Consider the following 24,911-nt stretch of genomic DNA (forward strand, 5'->3'; position numbering starts at 1 on the left):
TGAGCTGACCAAGATTTTTCTACAGAAATAATATTTATGCTCAAGGCAATTACTCCAAATACGAATTGGATATAATTTTGGCCAATTTTGCTTCAGCGAATTAGCTTCAGCTTTGGTATTCTTCAAATATTATTTGGCGAATACTAAAGCTGAAGCAAAGCATATGTAATTATGATAATATAATAAATTATCTAAATACAGTACATGGACTCTGTAAGAATTTCATACACCAAGAAAAACGACATTAGTTTGAGAAATAGGAGTTGTTCTCTCGTTTGTTCTTGTCGATCGTAGATTTTTGTGATCGGGTTGTCGAATGATGGTTTGGCCAATTGCGATTCGAATAGTTTGTCAATTAACGCTCTTTTGTCTATACGCTGCGGTATTACTTGTAGACTACTATTTGTAGTAATGGAACGGGAAGGTTAATTTACGCCCTCGCAGTATTAATTGTGAAATACCTCTACTCTAGAACGGCTTTCTTTCTCTCTGAGCTGGGCATTAACACCGCACCGAGCAACTGCTAACGGTAACGTGTGGAAACACTTTTTTTTGTTGTTCATTATTCACCCAGATTTCTAGTTGCAACTTTTATACTCTTTATGCACAATGTAGAATATTTATTACGATTTCATAATTAATTATTTGCCTCGGACTATTGGTTGCACGTAAGCAACATTTGTCGCAATACAACTGGAACGCGTACTACAACTACAACGCATACTCAAAGTTTTCTGTGTTATACATCATGAAGTTATTTTTAATTTGTTCTAGAGTTTGATACGTGCTGTAAAAAATCAATTAGTCATGTCCATGTTTATTTGTTGCAAATAATTTAAAACTAATATGGATAAGCACTGGATAATGGTAAATTCGCGTATTATCGATTTATCAGTCTGAAAATCTGCAGCTGACTTAGTGCACTATTCTTCGGACGATTGCGTTTTTCTATAGGTTACCATTAAATCATCCAAAAACGTCAACTTTTTAATTATGTTAATGATTGCGTGCAACATTGTCTATTCGTCTGGCGTTCTTTAGTGTGCTTGTTATATAGCTAATCACTCACCAGTTTCTCTAGGGACTGGAAAAGAGAAAGCTCTTCAATACACAATACAGTATATATATCTCAAAGTTTATCTTCTGTGTAATGGTGTGTCTGTCGTCGTGATTGTTCAGCTATAGGTCCTAGCTATTAAAATTTTGAAATAAAGAATCCGTACCGAGGAAGATTTGATCTCGGAACATCCCGTTCACCAGCCCGACACCTTACTAATTAAGCTACACGAGCTTGATAAATTAGTCAGGCAATATATGTCGTTATATGGAAGCAAATACGCTACCACTTTCCGTCACAACGCAACGTGATGGCATAACCTCTTGAGAAGCAGTTGTTCTTATTAAGCTTACTATTATTATAAGCTTACTCAAATTATCCATTGGCAATGTGCCAGACTAATAGCAAATGGCAGGCAACTCTCATTACCTCTCATTGTTTATAAGCTGATTTTTAATACCCGGGCAACGCCGGGTAGCACAGCCAGCATATAAATTTCAGTGTTTGTTGATCTGTCGTCCGTGTGTCCAGTTACAGCAATAAAGTTTTAGGAACAAAAAGCACATTGAACTGGATTTAAAATCTGAACCTACAGTTCTCTACACAGGTGGGCTATTCATTGGGCTACGCATCCAACTGACATTAGTATGGAATAGTTGTACACATAGATATGCACCTGCCAATATTTAATGCCATTGGTTGAGATAGCTCAATCAGGTGCTCAAGAGTTTCGTACAGCTGCTTGTCCGTTTCATGTTGTTATGGAAAGTTGTCCTCTTCTTCTTGAAGCTTGGCGAGAGCTCTCTTATAGGCCGCTCATGGCCTTCTGTCAAAGTCATCCCTCTCTGCATTAATCTCTTTCTGTGACATAAATTCAGACTTGACGTAGTTTAAAAACAGCTGAATGTTATCTGCTGCGTAGCTGGTGCTATGAGCAAGCATCTTGGTCTTTGGACCAACCTCTCTGGAGCTGGTACTCTCCTTACGCCTCCTTTGTCTTTTTTCGGGTGAAAGTTGCTCCGCCTGCCTCGCAGCTAAACATCAAGTGCCCTACCTGACCACAATAGCTGCACACTGCCGCTGCACTTCTTCACCCAGTGCTCCTTTCTCCACATTTCTTGCAATAGTTGCTGGGGCAGTAGGTTGCGAAGTGGTCTCTCAGAGGTCAACAGAACCAACCATACTTGGTTCCTTCCCTTAAACTTCTCTGGCTCATCCTTTGGCCTTGCTGGCCTCATCGTTACTGTTCCTGCCAGTCCCCTTTTTTGGCAGGCCATCTTTTCAATTCTTTCCTATTGTCGGGATCTCTACCTCTTGAAGTTGCAACAGACATATGTGTAAATCAGTTTATCTGAAAGCATAGTACCAATTGTACGTCAGTCTGCATGTTTTGCTAATAGTAGACATAGTTGGGTTTCAGCTGTGCTTAATTTGTGTACCACTCCTAGTAACCATACCACTCCCTGTTTCTTGTGACACTCAACACCATCCTCTGAACTACTACCAGAGGATTGAAGGCCAAAAAAGTGTTTTTTATTTCTACGTATTTCACTCTGACCTACCCGTACCTAATAACTATCAGGAGAGTTATTCTCCCTAAGCACTATCTATTTCGCACTCGAGTCCATAGATGCTCTAACAAACACTAGCTGTCTGGTAGCACGCTTACTCGACAAGGAGACTCAATATTTTTGTCTCATTTACACCTCAAATTATCCATACATCCAGTCTCAAATTCTTCAAATTGTCCATAATCAAAAACACTTTCATGCAGTAAACCTAGGTTAAATCTAATTGGCCTGCCAAATACGATCGCTAAAAATAAGCCCTGATGGCAGTGGCTTGGTCCAAAAAGCCATCATTACTGCTTCCTGATAAGTGGTCTTTCTCTACAATGACTTAACAGTCTTCACAATGCTATCAGCCATACCATTAGAACAAGGATACCTTGGGCTACTAGGGATCAAGGTGAACCCCTGCTTTTCTGCAAATGTCCAAAACTCTTAGCTACCATTGCACTTCCCATTATCTGATCTAACTACTTTGGGTATTCCAAACCTAGAAAATAACTGTTTCATAACGGTAATTATTGCCACTTATGTCTGAGAGGGAACAACAAGTATAACCTTTATCGACTTGGAATTCTAATCAACCGCCACAACATACACCTTATCACAGAGAACAAACAGATATGAACCTATGACCTCCTAAAGTGTGGAAGGTAGCGCTGACTCATGCGTGAGTTGATATAATGTTGGCGAATGCACTGCACAAACATTACACTTATCAATGTAATCTACAATAGCATTAGAAACATTCGGTCACCCGCGGTGGTGTTGAGCTCTTCACTTTATAATACCCTCAGTAATACCCTGATGTTGCTCATAGCGTTCCTTAAAATAGTTAGGCTTTGATGACTTAGGGATATATACCCTGGAATTATACAGTAACATCTCCTATAAGCACATAGTGAGGGCCTCGCAGTGTACAACTTACTGTATGTCCCTGCATATAAGCCTATTTTGCATATAAGCCAGCCCTTGAAAAATGACTCTGAAATCAGGAAGTCATAAGAATTTGCATATACTGTAAGCCGACCCTATAAATTGTAACACGCCGTACGTACTTATCAAAGCAAAATGTTGCAGAAGTTGAGTGGATTTTGTAGACTTATTACAGAACGTTTCGATTTGTGAGTAGTTATATAATTAACTTATCGTGTCTCTACCTAATCAAAAGGAAACAATCATCTGTTTGTGTTGGGCCAATGGAAAATACGTTTGCATCTCTTGACTACCTTAGTTTCGCTTTGTGAAAAACACTTATAGCTATTTTTTTCACGATCAGACGCATTGCAGCCACGTGGGTTTCACAAATTGTAGATCAATATACTTCTGGTGACCATCTATTGGGTAATGGTAGTAGTCACAGTGAGTATTTATTTTTAACAGCAATAATAATGCCGCCAGCAATAGTAATGGTGGTAACTCGTCTGACTCGGAACATGCTCAGCTTTTCAACTATGGTAGTATGGAAAGGAAAAGGTGTCTGAGCTTGTTCTGCAACACATTTGTGGCTTTTTATGACATCAAATGATGTAAAACTTTATGCTAATTAATTGGGAGAACTGTTGTAATAACTTGTATGCGCCAATGTCCAATAATTAGTTTTTACGAAACATTCAATTGTCTCAGTAAAAAAATTATTTTATTGCGAAAGACTTAATGATTGTGATAGCCATTATTAAAGAAGCAGTGTTAAACATTTGTTTCCTTTTATGAGTAAAATCAGACATTTCTTCAGTAAAATCTTCTAACTGTATTAGCGATACTATTAATGCAATTGCATGTGACACGCGCTAAACGCAAGTGCTCATGTGTATGACTAACCATAACTGTCATTGTCATCATAGCGTCCAATTATCAAACAGCAGCTGCTTTACTTGTGTGAGTGTGGGTGGGTGGGGGGGGGGTGTGTACACGCTGTTACCAAGAGAACAAAAGCTGGACAGAAAAAGGCTAAATGCGTTGGCTCCATTGAATTTCTTTTTCAAAGAATCCTCGCGTACAGCTTTTCTTCCAATGCGAGCCATTGCTACTGTACAAAACAAACTGTAAGTGAAAGGCTACCAGTCGCATGCTTAGCATGGTTTGAGTTGTAGTTGTTGAAATTCAGTTACCATTATGTCATCTCGTTTGTTTTCAATCAGAGTTAAGTACGTTTAAGTCGAACCTCTTAGTTTGTAACTTATTTTTGCGTTCTAGAATCGGCTTAACAGCAGGGATATATGGAAGTAAATTAGTAAGGTCATCCCGCCACCCATAAGTCAAATGCTCAAACTTGCTACCACACTCGACATTAGCCATTGCACTGGCCACCGCCTCTTCTCTAATGTCCGATTACATGCTGGAAGAAACTTTTCCCTGTACATAGGCTTCTACAAGTCATATTCAGTCTTGAAGCCTGCTCGCAAGAATCTCCGTTAGTATAGCTCAGGGTTTCGACTAAACACATGTCCTTAGCGGCTGTGTGGAAAATGGTGTAGTCATACTGCATTAAACTTGACTTTAAACGTACCTTCGCTGGCGAGCAAGAGAGATCCATTTCATCAGAAATCGAGATCAAGGGTTTATGATCCAACTCAAGTTCAAAATTTCAGCTGACCAAGTGATAGTCAATTTTTTCACAAGCCCATGTGATTAGTTGGGCCTCCTTTTTAATCGTAGCCTACCTGGTTTGTGCCTCGACATTGTACATGAAGCATACTCTATTGGTTGCTACCCGTTTCCACTTAATTGCAATAATACACCACTAATAGCGTTCTTACTGGCATCTGATGACACCCTGTGTTTAGCCTAAGGTCAAATGTATATAAAACTGGTTTCCGTGACATTTTCTTTTTAATATCATCAAAAGCCGGCTGTTGCTCAGGACCCTAATACCATTCCGGTTTAGAGTCTGTAACCCCATGAATAAGAATACAAAGCCTTTGCCATTTTTCTACTAAACACCAGGAAAATGCCTCATCTCGGTTTTGTTAGAAGGAAGTAACATCAGTTTTATGGCATCTATCTCATCAGGGCCAGGTTTGATGGTAGTGCCACTAACTAAATGTCCCAGAAATTTTACTTCCGTAATTCTGAATTCACATTTTTCTTTCCACAGAATCATCGCAGAGCCTTCTATTCTTTTCTAGATTATGCGAAGGATTGGAATCATAAACCAAAATATTATCCATCAAACAGATGACGCCTTTCAAGCCATCCAATATTTTTTCATTGCTCTCTGAAGGAATATTCCGGAGCTAAAGAAATTTAAAAAGGTGTTCATTCGCTAAAAGAAAAAGCATACACCAGATGGAACAAATTTTGTTAACAGTTTGCTCTCATAGTCCAATTTTGCCAGCCAAACTCCAGAGTTGGCATTTAGTTGACAAAGCGTACCGCCACTAGATAGCCTATGCAACATAAAATATTAGAGATGTTTGGTTAGGAGGTAAATCTCCCGCTTAATTCCCATATTTAGATTGGTTAAATCTACACGATGTCCTAATTTTTTCTCCTGCTTTGGGAGCTATCGTTAATCCTGAACACCAGTCAGACTTATCTACCTTTTCAGTAACCTTATCGATCAGAATTTTGTCAAGCTCTTTTTTAGCCTGAAATCTTAACTCGGCTTCTATTGACCTTGGTTAATACAGCCTACAGGCAGTGCATCACCGAGCAAGGAGATCGTGAACATAACAGGCACAGTGCCCAAGCCATCGAACACCCAAGAAAAGCCCTTGATAAGGTCAAAATCATCCATGCACATACTATGAATAACAGCAAGTAAGTTCTTAAGTTCTAGTCCTACCATACCCAAAAGGTTATGTCTAGAACTGTTCAAAACAAACACTGAAGCATCCATAGTGCTACATGGTTTTTCAATATTCGCCTTATTAAACACTAGAACTCTTAAGGCTAGTACCACCCACACCGCTAAGATGCATATCTAATTCCTTCAAAACTAAGCCAAGTTCATTACACGTTCTAACATTTAATGTGGATACATCATTGTCAAACATGAAATCAATTTCAATGTCATTCACCTTTAAAATCCATACTATCTTACCAACTAGTCGTTTGGACCAGTTGAAGAAAACCTCACACTTCTACTAAGATGATAGGAGCGTGTGCAATCTCTGTCTCCTCTAAATGCACCTTTATCCATATTTCCATCACTATCCTTACTGCTACTACAGCGATAACTATTCTCCATACAATCAATACTGGTATGACCTTTCCAAGTGCACTCAAAGTACCTAACATCAGGGTAACCACAAAGCCGGTGCTGCCGGCTACTGTAATTGTAAAATTCATCTGCACTCATAAGTAAACAGTCGCCCTTAGACCGAAACCGCCGATTGCGGTTTTTTGCAGCACGGGAAGCCCTAGGTTAACGACTGAACATAGGAGTCCCTGTATGTGCTCTTACATTCATACCTAGGAGAGTCATAACCTGGTATTCTATCCCTAGCTTTAGGGTGGTAACCTTTAGACCTATCATCAAGTAACTTTTACATTTGCCGTGCAGAATCCTATCAACTTCCGCATTTCCATTAACATTAGAATCTGAACCTAAGTAATGACTAGCACTCTTTGCCTTATCATTAGACTGCTTGGATGTACTAGCTGTTACTTCTGAAACAGTGCCACTAACTTTGATCTTACCACCTTCTAATACAGCATCAGATTCTTTCACATGTTTCCTAGCCATTAAAATATTTGTTAACCCTTTCCAATCCAAATCCATCTGTTACATAAATTGCTTACGCAACGAGCCTTCTCTCAAGCCATTACCAGCTATAACAAGAGCAAAATCTTTCTTAACATCACCATTTCCACCAAAATTCACACTCCTGCTGAGCTTCTTAACTCATAACAAGTAATCACATTCTCGTTCACCTACCTTTTGGGAAGCTAACAAACTTCATAGTTTTAACATACACCGTTTTCTCAGCAATGAAAATCTTAACCAAGTGGGCCATAGTACCCTCAAAAGTGGATCTTACATTCTGCATATTAAAGCCAACTGAGCTTAGACCATCCCTACCTATTGCATGTAGCAAGGCAAGAAGTTTCATGCAAGCACTAAACTTAACGTTACTGTGCTCGTCGTTGCCAAGCTTCATTTCTGCCATTTTAAAAACAATTTGAAAACTGGCTCACCAGTTTTTCCAAGAAGCATTGTCGTCACCACTATCTAACCTCAATGAAAGAAAATTGTTGAAGTTAAACGCCATAATGACGCCCAAAAGCACACTAAATTGACATAGTCATTAACAGCACTACTGAAATGTTAGTGACACCACAGCACAAATGAAACATTTACCACAAGGTATCAGTACCTGTGAAATTCACTAGAGCATCAAAGCACTGCATGAAGCACGATAACACTTTACCAAGCACGATAGCACTGCAGCAATAACACTACACGAGTTACCATATCACTTCACTGAGCACGATAACAATCACGCAGTGGCTGTCTCATGAACAGGGAGGGCCATGTTATATAATCACTCACCAGTTTCTCTATTGACTGGAAAAGAGAAAACTCTCCGATACGCCGTGGTATATATATATATATACCACGACATATATATATGCATGGCATCCGAAAGGGTATCAACATCCTATTGGTCCATTGCAGGCATGGCCTCCCAAAGACGATCTGGTGTCCTTAGCCCAAATACTTACAAGACCGAGGCGCACAAGAGACACCTACATATGCAACATTGCTTACAGAGATTTGAATTGTGTCTTGGTTATCATCTCAGTTTATGTTAGACCACCGAACTAAATATTAAGCTTGAGTCCCTTAGTTTTTACTCTCCAGTGTCTTTTGCCGAGGATTGTTTTCAGGTGATGTGAGAATCTGTGGCTGATGTTTTAGCACGCTATGTGCTATTGATGATAATTAAGATCTATTTCATGTTTTAGGTAAAGTGCGGCTTGCTATGTAGAATATGACTAGCTGTTTTGGAGACCATAGAATTAATTTTGCATTATAACTTTGAGACAATTTTGAGATGTGAATATTTAGTGGGAGATGCCCTGAGATTGCAAGTGCATATTGGTTAGGAATAGCCATCGGTATGTAACCACAGATGCTGTTTTATGTCTTATGTCTGTTTTATGTCTTCTTGCTGTAACCACATATCTTATCCATATTGTTAGAGCTGATGAATAACTGGGCAGTCAGTTGTAAATTCGCTTGAGTACTGTACGGTAATGTTATTGAATCTTGATAGTAAATAAAGAGCTGAGTTTAATACTCTGACAAACAAGCTACAAATTTCATTTGAATATCTCAAAAATTTATGGTTGACTTTGCTTATCATTCAACTTTGATAGTGAGCAAAAAATTGCAGTTTGTCACTTTTTGATGGAAGCTTTCAGCATTGCATAAGATAAGTGTTTTTTTATATTTGGGCTTCTTAATTAGAGAGGAAGTGTTGCTGCGATTGATACTAGCAGTTTCTGGTCAGTACAAATGTAAACTTGAAAAAGCTTTCACTTTTTATTTTCACATTAAGTTATCAACGGCAGTATTTCTATCTTGCTTGAAATTGGCAGTAAAGTAAAATTGACAATATGGAGAAAATAAAAATTGAGCTATCTGTCCATTAGTTTTTTAGTAACATTGCTAGACTATCTTGTTGTCGAAAGGCTATGTAGCTTGATGTCTTTCACACAAAAACTTTGGGCCGCTTTATCCATCAACAATATACTGCTTTTTTATCAAATACAAACCAAATACTTTATAGACTTTCTCACACAGTGGCCCATGACTGAAACTGACTAATGACTGGCTCTAGCCCACTTCTGCAATCTAATGTTTTGCAATACATGCTGTTATAATTATTCCTATCGAAACCAAAGTTGAGTTCGAAAATATATCTAAAAAGTTAAGACAGTTTGCATGGCTAGATGTTTTACTTGCTAGGCCTGCATTTATACCGGTGTTCATGTTCGCTAGCATAGGCCATTAGTAATTTCTTATACAACACCTCCTCCCTTTGTATAGAATCTAAAGTAGCCATTCAGTGCAACAGCTGCCCTGAATGTGTTTTATTGAATGTGTTCAATCTGTAAAATGAAACTCTGTGTCAGCTTTGTCTGCTGCAAGAAACATACGACTTGGATAGTTTTATTCTCTCAATGTATGTTGCTTAGAAGTTTCCATTGTTTCATAGTGGCGAGCGTTTCTGTAAATTCCGATGAATTTCTTGTAATTAAACCTTTTAGTACTAAAAATTGATACATGTTTTGGTATTCCATCCTTTCCATAAGCATGGAATTATGAGTTTCTTGTTCCTTTAAAATGTCGGTAGTTTTTTGTTTGGTTAGTTTATTCCAATAAGATGTTTATGGGTGACAGCTTTTTACTAAGCTTTTACTAAGCAGGCAATATAACCAGTTATCAAAGTCATAGTATGTGCTAGCCAGAATGCCTTCCGTTGCACGAGTAGTGCCTGCCACTTGCCATAAGCCTGGCACAATGCCAATGGCTAATTTTCGTAAGCTACTATCCGTATTGCTAAACTTATTAAGAGCTGTAAGAGCAGGCTTTAGTGATGTTGCGTAACGCGGAGTGCTTATGCGTTGTTTAACCAAGATATTGACTTGTATTCCATAACAAGTCCATTGCAACTCACTTTATTGGCTAGTTTATCACCTGGTGAGTGGGAGGTTTCAAAATCAAATTCAGCACGAAGTGGATCTTTCATTTCTAGATGTTAATAGCTATAGCTGGAATGACTGAACGACGGATTTTGAGATGTGTATATATATATTATAAAAGTATGGCTGTATAATGTAGTCATACAAAGGATAATTAGCTCGGTGTGTACAACACCCATTGAAATATCAAATTATATGTACTAGGAGAAAATTAAAACCAAAAGTAGGGTCAAGTCATGTTATAGTAGTTAGCGCAAAATCGATTCTCAGATGAGTAGCCAATGAGTTATTAAAATTCATACATAAATGTTATTGTGACAGATTCAAAGTTATAAGTAGCCATACCATTTCGCGATTAACATTGTTGCTTGCTGAGTGATTCAGGTTACTTGTTATGTTGGATGGTTTATAGTAGATTACAGCAAAATAATGCTGCAAATTACGATTTAAGTATTTTATCCATCAATGAAAGGCTAAAGTATTCTCTTGGATGGCCTGTCAACAAGTACTTTCACATTTGTCTCGAAACATGAAGTATTCTTTATAGAAGCTCTCATTGATTTTAAGGTTGAGGGGAATGGAAGTAGACGAGGACTCATATGATGTGACCGTGAGGCTCTTTAATTCCAGAGATAGATCTAGTCATAGCTTGGCAGTGAATAATGGCAACACTAGCCTTGATCAGTTCAAGGAGTTGATTTGCACGACATTTGAGCAGCTTCAAGGAAAAACTGTTGGTAAGACTTTCACTGAGTAACATTGTTGCCCAGTGGTAAATGTTTGTATGTTCCCGAGCCTTCGCTTTATTGTTACTCATCTTGCGGTAAACCCTCATTTTTCGCAGTTGATTGGCACTTGCGCCTCAGCGGAATGTAAAATTCTGTGAAATGGAGATTAAGAAACTCACCTCTTATAACACCATTTTTTCGGTAATCATATCTTTTTACGTTCATTTTACGACTTTGAGGGTGTTTAAGAGGCATTATGAAGGGTGTCAAAAACACTTTGCATTTTTACCCTTTACAAAACGTAACAAAAGTATCAGAATGATGCTCAGAGGGTTCTTACTGGGCCGGAGTACAAGAGAGATTAATGTATTTTAGTTGTTTGTATTTAATTTTTATTTATGTTTTTGGTTCATAATTTTGTAATATTTTTACCCAATGAAATGCTGAAGCTACGAAAGCTCAACCGTGTTACTGAAAAAATAAAAGATTATACAAAATTTTTGACTTTCATGTGAATAGTTGCAATGAACCGTTTGAGGAATAATGCGAGAAACAATGTATAACAAAAACTATATTGCCATTTGAACCATGAGCACTACTACATGTACCATGACAATGAAAAAGCATATAATACAATGATGATAACAATAAAGAAAAAGTACTGTACTCGAACTAAGTTACTAAACTTGGAACAGCATGCTGAATTATGTTGTTGAAATCGCGAATAACTCAGACACTGACTACAGTGTCAGTTTTTACTAGAGATGCCCCGATTCTAATTTCACCGGCCGATTCAAATATCGATTCGATATACCGATTCTTATTGAAAAATAATCCGATTCAGATACCGATTCAGATCTTTTGTGTTGCATAAATAATTGTTAATTTTATTATGCAAATATAACGCAAAAAAAATATAAATATTGATGTATTTATTTGTTTGTATTTATGGAAAAAATATGTATATATATTCACATACTGCCATTCCGTGCATCTAGTAACAAAACGTGCATCTAGTAACAAAACGGTCCATGTTTCTTGAAATCTGTTATTAATAATGGTAATTAATGTTAGTGGTACAGGTTTCTCTGTGATAATGAAGTCCTCTTCTACTGCTAAAGCTGCTGCGCCTGTACAAGTTTAGAGCAAATGTTTCTTTTAATTACTGTTAGTGATTCAATTCTCTCAGTGAGACGTCTTTATCTTCTATCACTATCAATATAGCAAGTCGTGCTGAAGAAGGAATCACTTGCCACAGATGATAGAGGACAGGGCTGAATACCGATAAGCCACTGAGGTTATTTTATGCGATACAAACGATACATCATATCGTCAGGATCAGGAGAGAGATGGATAACTTTACTGTTTAGAGCAAATAAATGTTTCATTTAATTACCATTAGCGATTCAATTATCTCAGTGAGACGTCTTTATCTTCTATCACTATCGATGTAGCCAGTAGTACTGAAGGCTCACTTGCCACAGATGACGGAGGACAGGCTAAATACCGATAAGCCACCGAGGTTAATTTATGTGATACAAACGATACATCATATAGTCAGGATCTAGAGACAGATAGATAACTTTATGGGTTTATACATCGACTGCTCAAATTACTTTTGTAATGCTAGTAAATAGAAACATTACACCGCATTCTTGTTTCTCATCATTGTTCTCTTGTTCATGATTGGCTGCAATAAATCATATCGCTGTGATTGGGAAATACCGCACTTTGTGATTACGTCCTGACTAAAGCCAAAAAGTTCCTCAGCTGTGCGAATGTTTATTAGGCTATAGATATAAAATAGATTGTGTGACAGCCCCGGAATTCATTAGGTAAAAGTAAGGAACTTGCAGCTGATAATTATTTATTAGTGTAGCTGGCTAAAATACAGTTTTCTGCTAAATAGTTGATCTGTAAAAAGTATCTGAAGTTTCCGATTTTTTAAGAAAAGATCGGCCGATACCGATTCAGATATTTAACACCCATATCGGCACCGATTCCGATATATATTAAAATCGGGGCAACTCTAGTTTTTACCTGAGCATTCTCTCTCGCACAATATACAAATAAGTGAAGTTTGTTATTGTATTCCAATAGAGAGTAGAATTTTTCAGTTAGCCTTTTCGATTATGAAAACACTTGCAAAATCTATTCCCTCAATGGTTTTTGTACTTTCGTAAATAGATATACAGCTGCAGACAACTCCACATCTTCTTTACTGTGAGGAAAATTTACAACACAAAGCCACGTTATTTTACTCAGCTCAAGTGAGAGTATACATGTAAAAGATGCCATTCGTTCAGCCTCGTCTTGGTGTGTTTACCCTTTTGTTTGAGACATTTAAAATACATTGAATTATTAAAGCATAACTGACACGAACAGCTTCCCTTTTTTCTAGGTAAATCAGACACGCTGATTTCAATTTTGTACTCAAAATAAAAATTGGTCCGCTAACTTTTAAAGTCATGAAGGCTTTTTTGCAGCATTCGATATCGGTCTCGCAAATGACACAATCGACACAACAAGCTCCCCCCATAAATATGTGACGTGTCGTATACTAGCTTTTTAGGAACGGAAGTTGGGGATGTTTATTCCGATCTAGAATTATAGAAATGAGTGTCTTAAAACTCATTATTATCTAAATTCAGCCTTCAAAATAATCTCAGTCTTTTATGAAAGGTAGATAGGCTATTTAACTCTTTCGCTACCGTCAGCCGATGTATCGGTTTTTGCAGTAATATAAGCACAGACCGTGAGCCGATGTATCGGCTTATCAATAGGGTTTCACTTTTCTTTTCATTACGAAGCCCACACATTAGCTAGACCAATCGATTTTTTATCTCCAATGAAACAACCTTGTTGCCAATCATGTGCACCTAAAAGAAAATTCTTTGGTTCAGCAATTCCATTTCTAATTGCTCTTCAAAACGGGAAAACCAGATCATTATCGTCATAGCAATAAGAAACACACCGCGTTTGTTCGTAAATAAAGCATCAGAAATTTTGCGAGAGTGGGATTCATAAAATAATTTTATACTTGTAGAGAATTTCTGAATAAGATGTATTTTACAGTAAAACGATATCGAATTTGATTCTCGAGATATCACGTAAATACTAGCGGTATATCGGTTTCTCGAAAAAGTGGCTGAATGAATTCGGGCAGAATAATCATCCGGTCAGAATTTAATGCGGTAGTGAAAGAGTTAATATTGGTCGTAGTTTGTTACAGGATGTTTACTAGGCTAAACGCCCAAGAAAATGAGCTAAAAAAAGCGGTAACAACGCTAGCTTGTGATAAATCTAGCTTTGGGGAGCTCATTTTTCTCGGCGTTCAGCCTATTAAACATCCTGTAACAAGCTACGAACAATGTTAAATAGCTCATCTACTTTTCATAAAAGACTAAGGTTATTTTGAAAGCAAAATTTAGATAATAATGAGTTTTAAGACACCCATTTCTATCATTCTAGAACGGACCAATTTCCGTTTCTAAAAAGCTAGTATACGTTACATATTTATCGGCGGCGCTTGTTGTGTCAATTGTGTCGTTTGCGAGACCGATATTGAAACGCTGTAAAAAAGCCTTCATGACTTAGAAAGTTAGTGGACCAATTTGTATTTTGAGTGCAAAATCGGAATCGGCGTGTCTGATATTCTCAGAAAAAACGATGAAAGTTGTTTATGGCAGTTATGGTTTAAGCTACCATCAACTGACGCTCTAAGTGCAGTGAATGTATTAAATCAGTTGTTAAAAATATTATAAATGAACTAAGACCAGCAACCACCAGTGATAGTTTTAACATTTTGCTTTGTCGTCTTGTGTTGTATTTTGCTCTCAACATCTCAGCTTTTAACATCTTAACTCTCTATAAGATAAGCCATATTTGTGTATTTTGACAGTTCTTGTGTACTGCGGGAGAAGGTTACGTCCAGGATCAAACCTTGCTGACTACAACATTAAATCTGGTTCATGTATAAATGTGCTGGTGCGTGACGTCAATCAAACAGGTAGTTAAATGGAACATTAGACTTAGTCAGTTCTCTTGATATGTCTGTCACATCACTAATTAAGGCTGGTTACACTATATCGCTGAATGTAGGGGTTAATCACATAAAACTTTGGTTATTGTCTGTGATAACAATGTTTACATTATCACAAAACCGTTTGTGTTTACATCAGCACAATGTACCCAACATATCATTTTTATTATACAATGTGGTCACGGAAACGATGAAAACTAGTCCCGCAGCAACTGTCGTAAAAGAAAATATGGATCGAGCAATCTACATTACAATGGCTAATCATCATCACTGAAGTGGTACCCATTGCACCGGCTGTCGTGTTTGCTTGGTGAACTATCGAGCAAGTTGGACAGTTGCAATCTTTTCCGAAGTATGCGTGTTGCCTCGATGATTCCTTTGATTCACAGTGCATATAGTCGAGAAATAATCACTGAGAGGACTACGGAGACATACTGTGAACCAGTCTTCAGCTGTCATGCATGTTGTGGCTGAGGTAATAGCTGTGGAATATTGCTATTATTTTTCTTTGTAGAAAGATCTGTAACTCGAACTGAGGGGAAGGAAGCTATACGTAAAATGTTTAGCTCAAGTGACTACTATATGTCTAAACAGGTACTCCTAGACCCAAAGAATGTGAACGAATTAACTCGGAAACTACCGACACTCGAAGGAGACCTGGTCGCTCAAGGTACGTAGTATGTCATTAGATTAGACCTTTTTTATTTTTTAGCTACAGGGTATGTGAGGTGAGTATGGTGAGTATATGGCTGTTGGTGCATTGATCGGAAAGCCTGGCAGTTGAAGTCTCCACGTAATTGTAACTCTTTTTGTTTCAGGCCTCCTTAAAGACCCATCTTTATTAAAGATGCTAGTGACTTCTGCGAGGATTGATTGGTGAGTCCACGGAAAGCTCGAGTAGATCTGTTAGCTTCTTCTTTTGTGAATAAAAGAATTGTAGAAATGTTCAATCATAAGTCAAATTTTGGGCTATAAAAACTGATTATCGGTTTTTAGAAGAAAGAAAACTCCATCTTGACTTTAACTGAATTATTACCTTATTATAAATGCATATATGGTGTACGCTATAGAGGGATTTATTGGGTTGACTTGCCGGTCATTGGTATAGCAATTATCATGTTGATCACATACTGCTAAAAGCTGCATATAGAGAATAACTCCAAGTTTGTAGATACACATAGGCCTAAACAAGTGTTTATCATTCACACCTCAGGGTAAATATCCTCTTGATATGTTGTCAATAGTTACATATAAGGCATGCGCAGGGAATTCAAAAGTACCCCCTAAAGGGGTGGTCACACGAGCGCCGAACTGAACTAAATGACGCAAAACGACGTCGCTTTCAGCTCTAAAAAAGTTCAGCAGAGGACATTTCTGGCCGAAACGAACCTTTTCGGTCCTGCTCAAAATTTCGTGCCGAACCCTTGCTCTTATTGGCTGGTTAAAATTCTAGAATTCTAGCGAGCACGCGTCACATTTCTACTTACGTTCGCGTGAGTAATGTTAAAAAAAATGGGACCTTACTTTTATTTCGTTAAATAAACCACATGAAGCAATTTACGACAAGGTTCACCCGCACTTATGATTGTGTTGCATAAATGTAAGATGTTGCACTTAAGTTTTGCATAAATGTAAGAGAATTGTGATTTTCTTTCGTGTAGAATATAAGGAATGTGTCATATTCATCCTGATGAAGTATCGTTGACTGATTTATTTATGTAAAACCACAGTACTATGATAAAGACTGTTTTTGTTTGTTATGTACTCAGCATAGAAAAACATTCATATGTTAATAAAAAAATATAATTATGTTGATGGGAAGGGTTGGCAAAATCTTTGTATCGAGTGATTTATTTTGAGCAGCTGAACGATCTTCTGATAAATCTGCTGTGTAATTATAATTTATAATTGTTCCTCAAAGTTTTTTGTTTACAATAGAAATATTTAACTCAAATACCTAAAAACTACTATTGAAACCGTGTCCTGTCTCTATACGTATGGTATCTAGGAAGCGAAGTTACTTCGGTGGCCGTGTGACATGTGCCATGAACCGAACCAGCCTCCGAACTGATCCTACGTCGGTTCGGTGCTCGTGTGACCACTCCTTTAGAGTCCAGATTCAAACCTAAAGGTTAAAGTCTCACACAGCCATCCTGATCTGTGCCATGTGGACCGCTATGTACATGGCTGGTTGTTTAGGACTTGAAGTTATGCTATTTAGTTTAGTTTAACTTATTCTAATCCCTATTGCTTGACATCGCTAAGAATTAGCTCATAGACCGATAAAACTAGAGATTCTAGTAGTGCCTGTAACTTTCTTATTGGACTTTTTCTAAACTGAACGGTGAGTTTTAACTCAAGCTATATTCTATTATGACAAGGTCAAATGTAATAATTTGATGATATAGATAGTCGTATGCGTGTTACAGCTACAATAACATATTCACAACAAAATAAATGCAACAAACACTTGCATAGCAATGGTTTGATAATCAATATACATTATAGTATAAATGACGATAAATGACCAAAACCTAAAATTCATGGCCTTCAAATATAAAATATGAGTAAAAAAGTATTATATATACATGATATTATCTATTTTATCTTTTATATTTGGAAGGCCATGAATTTTGAATATATATACATGTATACATATATAGATGTATACACATAGATGTATAATACACATAGATGTATAATACACATAGATGTATAATACACATAGATGTATAATACACATAGATGTATAATACACATAGATGTATAATACACATAGTTGTGAGAATTATTTGTACCTATCTTTCAGCTACTCTCTGTTTCATGAATGCGGTCTTTTTATCAGCCTGTATTACCACAGAATGAATGTATACTTATATGTATGCATGTATATATGTATAGGTAAATCGATATACACATGTATATAATTATGTACGTAATTGTCTATGCATGTGCATATGTATACATACATGTATATACATGTACGTATGCGTAACGTATTGGGAGGATTTTCTTTACTAGGTCAAACACGGGCTTTAACTGTTCTTTGCTAGATTTGCTTGGCACATTCACTGCTGTTTTTACATTAGCCAGTATTCATCATTATCAAGCTTGTATTTTACACTATTGTTTCTCACATTAACGACTACCTAGCCAACCAAATCTATCACCTGCATCTATCACGAGCAATATCTACAATTGACGTGATTTTCTTTTTCTGGCAATACGATTAATTTGGAGATTAGCGAAGATTCTGGTTGGATGCGGGCTCTATTGTGGGCGGCTGCCCTGGAACTTGGATAGGAAGATGTTATCATCAGCTAAAGCGAACAACGAGCGTCTGCTTAGAGAAACCCGTAACGAACATAATGTAGTTTGAAATAATCGAGAATTTGTAAGCTGCTGCCTGTCAGTTTTTTTGAATTAAATTACAATTGCGCAAACCAACTCTAAAAGGACCAGTAATTTTTCACGGTGCGTTCTGATTAATAAAGAACTACAACGTTAATCAGACCATCCATTGATCTTCACTGGAGACTTTGAGAGCTCTCAATACGTGTACATGTATATATTACAATTCTGGCAGGAATTTCCAATAATATGCAAATGATAAACATATACGCAGGTGATGAACTTTAACATGATATAGTTCAAAAGTTTAATCACATTGTTATGGTCAATTTCGTTGGACTCGTCACATTTGCAATGCTGTTGAAGCAGGAGTAGACAACTTATATTTTGATTACTATACCATCCCTACTGAAAGCAACAATATGCAGATATCGTGAGTGAGGATTATGCTTGTAGTCTTTTGGACAAGCACCCGTGTATTGCTGACGCTGCCGTCCAGATCAGTCAGCTCGTAGAGCAAAAAAAGAAGATAGACAACTCCATATACACTCCCGTTCCAGCCGACCCAAGAGCTCGCTACACTTTGGATGCCTTGTCAGATGAAGAAGAAGAAGAGGAAGCGTCCCCTCCTCCCACCCACAGGGTAACTAGATAGCTGTTAGATTTTACTCAAATCTGCATTCTGTCAGTGCAATAACCTGCAAACCTTTCATCAATCAAGTTTTTCAGTTTTTTTCATTTTATACAAGTTATGATTCGCCGGTAAATCTATTAAAATATTTTACTGCACAAAGTTACATTAAAAATTCTTCTCATTGAACGACCATTTGTTGTTATTTATTGTTTGATACATTCCGAGTCTACGGTTTTAACAATACAATTACAATTTTATGAAACATTTGGTTTAAAAAATTCCTTTCACAACACCTTTTTGTGAGATCTCTGTAAACTAGTGTTGATTGTATAGTGGGAGTCTAGTATAATCTAGTAGTCTAATATAGTCTAGTATATAGTGGGAGTCTAGTATAATCTAGTAGTCTAATATAGTCTAGTATATAGTGGGAGTCTGCAGTTGAATAAGCAGTAAATTTTGTTGTTCTATTTTTATCCTTCATCTACAATTTCAGATCACAACTGACCAGCTGTCAGCAGCTTTGGCTTTAACTCAGGAAGGTGCTGCTAGGGGTCCTTCCACATCAGCATCTACGTCTGCCCAGTCTTCATCTGCTCAAGTCCATCCGCAAGTAGGTTGATGCTTTTTCTTTATAGATAACCTATACGAATTGCAAAATTTAATCGAGTTTATAGTCCGTTCATAAATTAGATAGAGGCAGACGGTTAACCGGATAAATCACACAGGATTGTACCAAAAAATCATAGAGCTAAGTGAGACAATCTACAATCAGCTTTATGGCTCATATAGGGTAATTTTAAACCTAGATTTAATCTTTCCGTAAAACTCACATCTATTTTTGAGATATCCAGTTTGCTTTTGATGATTTCATTGTTTCTAAAAAATTAAAAATATGAAAAAATTGATATATTCGGTTCATTCAAGAAAAGCGATTTTATTAAAAAAGTCTAATATGTTGTAGTGTACGACAGTAATTATGGATCATGGAGTGAATATTATTTTGAAAACATGAATTCTGCTGCAAGGCTTAGGCTCAAGCTAATGCTTGATACCGCTTGATGTTTGGTCATGTTTGCAGGTTTTTATTGTTTGCTATTAAAGGGAAAGTAAACACAATTTACTGATGAAGAGATAAAGAGACATCTACCCATCGTAATTAACTGACTGTGGTTAAAAGAAAATAAAATGCGTTGAATTACTAACGAATAAGTAAAGAAATCGTTACTGGAAACGGCTGTATTAAGAATCAGTGATGGTCCGACGTAAATGCACCGAAATATATTTTCAACTTTGAACTTGCTAAACTAGTAGAAATATCTGCTAAAATTTTGTTTTCTCGTTCAATAAACAAAGTATCATGCATTACCAATCATATAAAACAATGTTAAAATTATGTGTTTACTTTCACTTTAAAACATTAGATGAAAAATCTGTGAATTTGTTGGTATTACAGTTATAACTCATGAACTTACCCTCATATGTTTTGCAGTGATATTATGTAGCACTATCATCATGACAACTCATCTTCATTGTATTGTTGCCCTCATATTTCTATATTTTATTACAAAATGACATGGTTAAATCGACCATCAGATGGCAAGCATGAGCTAATACAGTTGGATATTGTTACCACCCTCACAAGGGGAATTTATAAACTGACATTTTAAGAGAGAGAGAGAGAGAGAGAGAGAGAGAGAGAGAGGGAGAGAGAGGGAGAGAGAGAGAGATCTAAGCATATCATAGAGTAGTAGATATGTTTTAGAAAGCACAATCTGAGTTTAAACTCTTGAGTCGTTGATACTAGCCATATATTAATCCAAGTGTTTAAATCTAGAAGTTCACTGGGAGCGCAAAAAAGCTTATAAATTGATCTCTGTCAATGACCTCTTTATGATGGAAACTATTGTTACTGGATGAAGTTACATAAATTCATTAATAGGCAGAGGCTGCTCAGAGTCAGCAAGAGACGGCTTCTCAGTCGAGATATGATTCGCAACTCCAACAGATGGTGTCGATGGGCATAGCTGACCGAGCCTTAGCTCTAAGAGCCCTCGAGGCGTCAGGGGGCAATGTAGCCCTCGCTGTAGATATAATATACGGAGGTGACATTTAATCTCATTGTATTAAGACAGTTTATAGTGAATCTTGCCTGTAGATTGATCTAGTAAATTGGCCAGTTCTTAGCATTTAGAGTTCAACTCACTGTTCTAAATATAAAATACAATATATGCTACATCGGTTCTCTTTTCTCATTTAATTTAAAGTTATAAAGTTGCAAGGTGTCATTCACTTACAAGTAATTGCTTTATGACAATAGGTTAGGTGTCATTCGTTGTACAGTGTCATTCACTTACAAGTAATTGCTTTATCACAATAGGTTAGGTGTCATTCGTTATACAGTGTCATTCATCTGCAAGTAATTGTTCCATCACAAGGTGTAAGGTGTCATTCACTTACAAGTAATTGCTTTATGACAAGAGGTTAGGTGTCATTCGTTATACAGTGTCATTCATCTGCAAGTAATTGTTCCATCACAAGGTGTAAGGTGTCATTCACTTACAAGTAATTGCTTTATGACAATAGGTTAGGTGTCATTCGTTGTACAGTGTCATTCACTTACAAGTAATTGCTTTATGACAATAGGTTAGGTGTCATTCGTTATACAGTGTCATTCATCTGCAAGTAATTGTTCCATCACAAGGTGTACGTGTCATTCACCTGCAAGTAATTGTTCTATCACAAAGTGTAAGGTGTTATTCACCTGCAAGTAATTGTTTTATCACATAGTGTAAGGTGTCATTCACCTGCAATTAATTGTTCTATCACAAAGTGTAAGGTGTCATTCACCTGCAAGTAATTGTTCTATCACAAAGTGTAAGGTGTCATTCACCTGCAAGTAATTGTTCTATCACAAAGTGTAAGGTGTCATTCACCTGCAAGTAATTGTTCTATCACAAAGTGTAAAGTGTCATTTATATGTAATTGTTTTATTACAAGGTGAAAGGTGTCATTCACCTGCGAGTAATTGTTCCATCACAAGGTGTACGTGTCATTCACCTGCAAGTAATTGTTCTATCACAAAGTGTAAGGTGTTATTCACCTGCAAGTAATTGTTTTATCACATAGTGTAAGGTGTCATTCACCTGCAAGTAATTGTTCTATCACAAAGTGTAAGGTGTCATTCACCTGCAAGTAATTGTTCTATCACAAAGTGTAAGGTGTCATTCACCTGCAAGTAATTGTTCTATCACAAAGTGTAAGGTGTCATTCACCTGCAAGTAATTGTTCTATCACAAAGTGTAAAGTGTCATTTATATGTAATTGTTTTATTACAAGGTGAAAGGTGTCATTCACCTGCGAGTAATTGTTCTATCACATGGTGTAAGGTGTCATTCACCTGCGAGTAATTGTTCTATCACAAAGTGTAAGTTGTTATGTACACTCGAGTGAGCTGCAGAAGTTTGCATTGAGACAGTTTGTGTAATAACAGCATGATGATTTTGAGCGTAGCAGCTTGATCTTATCTTTGACTCGTGTGATTCTGAATGAGAAGCTACACCCACATCTGCCTAGCGACCTGTTGATTATTTGCAGAATACTGAGCATTTTATAACTTACACCCTCATGTTCTGCGCGAGGCCTAGTTGGATTTTCAAACTAGGGTATCTCCTGGAAGATTTAAATACACTTTGTGTGACATGAAAAATGGACCTTGTTACCACGACGATGCATTATATAATATTTGCTTGAGTCCTGAAGGTTTTCTTCCAATTATGTTAAATGGAATCTGAATTTGACAAATGGCTCAATTTTAAAATGGAATAGTTAAAGTAAGTTTGAGTTTGTAATTTTTTTGAAAGTAGAGTGATTAATATCGTTACATAAAACATCAGAAGTGACCCTTTGTGAGCGATATTTCAATGAAAATTTATTGAATTGTTAACTTGCAAAGCTCATTGATAGCTTTGCAAGTTGACAATTAAATAAATTGTTGACTTGCAAAGCTGACAACTTGCTAGCTTGATTAATAGATTATTTTATATATATGTTATTTACTTTTGATTATTTGTAAAATATGGAAAATATTAACACCATTCTATACTAAATATTTCTTAATTTTTCCTAAGGTTAGTACTTTATACATTTTCAAAAGTGACTTAATTTTTCTTTAACAGATAGCTTCTGTTAACTGACCCTAAAAAGCCAAGGTACAACAAGCATTGCATGCAGCTATTAAAAGTAGTTTATATGCATATAGATAGATATGAACTTCATTATCACCAGTCAATGTAGTTAAAAGCAAATTAGACCATGGGACAAAAAGTTAAATAAATAATAGTGCAATTATACGTATTGGTAGAAAAATCTCTTTTCACATAACGATGTTCTATAATATGGATTGGCAAGGTGTAGTGTCTGGTTTAAGGTGTAGTGGATCTTTTGAAGAAGTAGGAATGTAATGGATGGTCAGGCAGGTTGGAGATATTATTTGAGTATTTTAGACATAGGGTATTTAATAACACAGTTAGCTCGTCACCATTTAGATGCTGGTTGGTCATAGCTGTCTATATCAGGTAACATAACCTTGAAGCATAATTTAGAAAGCTGTTGGTGTCTAGTGAAACGTAACACATTTAGCTCGTCAGCATTAAGGGAATTTAGACGCTGATCGTCAAGATAACGAACTGATATGTCCTTAACTGTCCATATCATGTAGCGTAACACTGGAACAATTTTTGAAAGCTTTTTAAAAATGTTAGCTTTTTTCTAAATTGTTTACTGTGTTGTCACGGTGAACAATTTAAAAAAATTGTGTTGTCACGGTTATTATATTGAACAGATGAGTAGTTTATTGTGTATGGTAGTTAAGATCTGAATTCTCTTTTAGTTCAAACGAAAAAGAACACACTTTGCCTTTATATATGTTTTCAGACAGCCATAAATCTTACATTTTTTATATGTACTTGTTTCGTTGTTTATGCTAACCGTTTTATATCGACTTTAATAATGTCCATCTTATAATGTTATAACAGCTGCGCCATTGAAAATAATGAAAACCATTTTGAAATTTTTCATTAATATCGGCATTCGTTCACTATCAGCATAAAAACTTTCTACCAGAACGTTCCGCCTTGAGTTCTTTTGTAGTTCGCATACAGATTTGTTGATAATAAGATGATAATTCGATATCTACACTCAACTCCTCTATCGTGTTTGTTACGTACATGTTTAAATGTCCTCATTACTCGAATTGTGGAAGATATGTGTGTGGCTTATGTCGCCTTCAGTCTAAAGTAGATACAAGGTTCAAATCTGACTGGGAGATAAATTAGACTTCATATGCGCTGAGATGTGAGGGAAAACAGTATTGCAACTAACAGAGGCAAATCAATGATTGTAAATTGCTCTCTATCTCTTTAGAGTAATGATTAAAAGTAGGAGGTAACTCCGGGTATGTTATTAATATCACATGATTGGGCCACCGATCATTTAGCACAGGATTTTGATAAAATTACTTTAACCGCTCTGAAGTCACTGTTAGTCGTGTTGTTATAGCGAGATGTTTTCATGTAAGACTTGTTTTTTGGAGTAACACATCGTTGTGAACTTTTTGGTAATCTTTCATGCCAAGATGACTGTCTTATTTGTGTAAACTCTCTAGTTGTAGCTGTCATAAGATGAGATTATACACAAAAAGTATATATACTACATTTTTTAAATGCCAGATGGATAGTTGCATGCATTCCTCAAGGTGTTTACCTTGCAGCAGTGCTAGTGCGAATATCTGAACTTCAGTTTTGATCAAGGTAATCCAGTATCTTTCCATCTAGCTGGTTAATCTTGTTTTGAGCCCAACAAACTTGGTTTACCTGTG

At 36.6% G+C, this 24,911-nt stretch overlaps 1 protein-coding gene across 4 annotated transcripts; it reads left to right on the plus strand.

Moving 5' to 3' along the window:
* The first annotated feature begins 419 nt into the window (after window positions 1-419).
* On the plus strand, window positions 420-21,276 carry LOC137391425 (ubiquitin-like protein 7). Of its 4 annotated transcripts, none has more exons than XM_068077895.1 (9): window positions 421-529; window positions 8,249-8,691; window positions 10,849-11,018; window positions 14,911-15,018; window positions 15,566-15,721; window positions 15,870-15,927; window positions 18,859-19,045; window positions 19,530-19,646; window positions 20,976-21,276. In XM_068077895.1, the coding sequence occupies exons 3-9, from the start codon at window positions 10,859-10,861 to the stop codon at window positions 21,147-21,149; spliced, it is 960 nt and encodes a 319-aa protein (XP_067933996.1). In that variant the 5' UTR covers window positions 421-529; window positions 8,249-8,691; window positions 10,849-10,858; the 3' UTR covers window positions 21,150-21,276. The 4 variants fall into 4 exon arrangements, with proteins under 4 accessions (XP_067933995.1, XP_067933996.1, XP_067933997.1 ...); XM_068077896.1 differs by lacking the exon at window positions 421-529 and adding an exon at window positions 6,284-6,387; XM_068077894.1 differs by lacking the exon at window positions 8,249-8,691 and having other exon boundaries at window positions 420-529.
* The last annotated feature ends 3,635 nt before the right edge of the window (window positions 21,277-24,911 follow it).

This window comes from Watersipora subatra, chromosome 3 (assembly GCF_963576615.1).
Source record: "Watersipora subatra chromosome 3, tzWatSuba1.1, whole genome shotgun sequence".
Taxonomy (NCBI): domain Eukaryota; kingdom Metazoa; phylum Bryozoa; class Gymnolaemata; order Cheilostomatida; family Watersiporidae; genus Watersipora; species Watersipora subatra.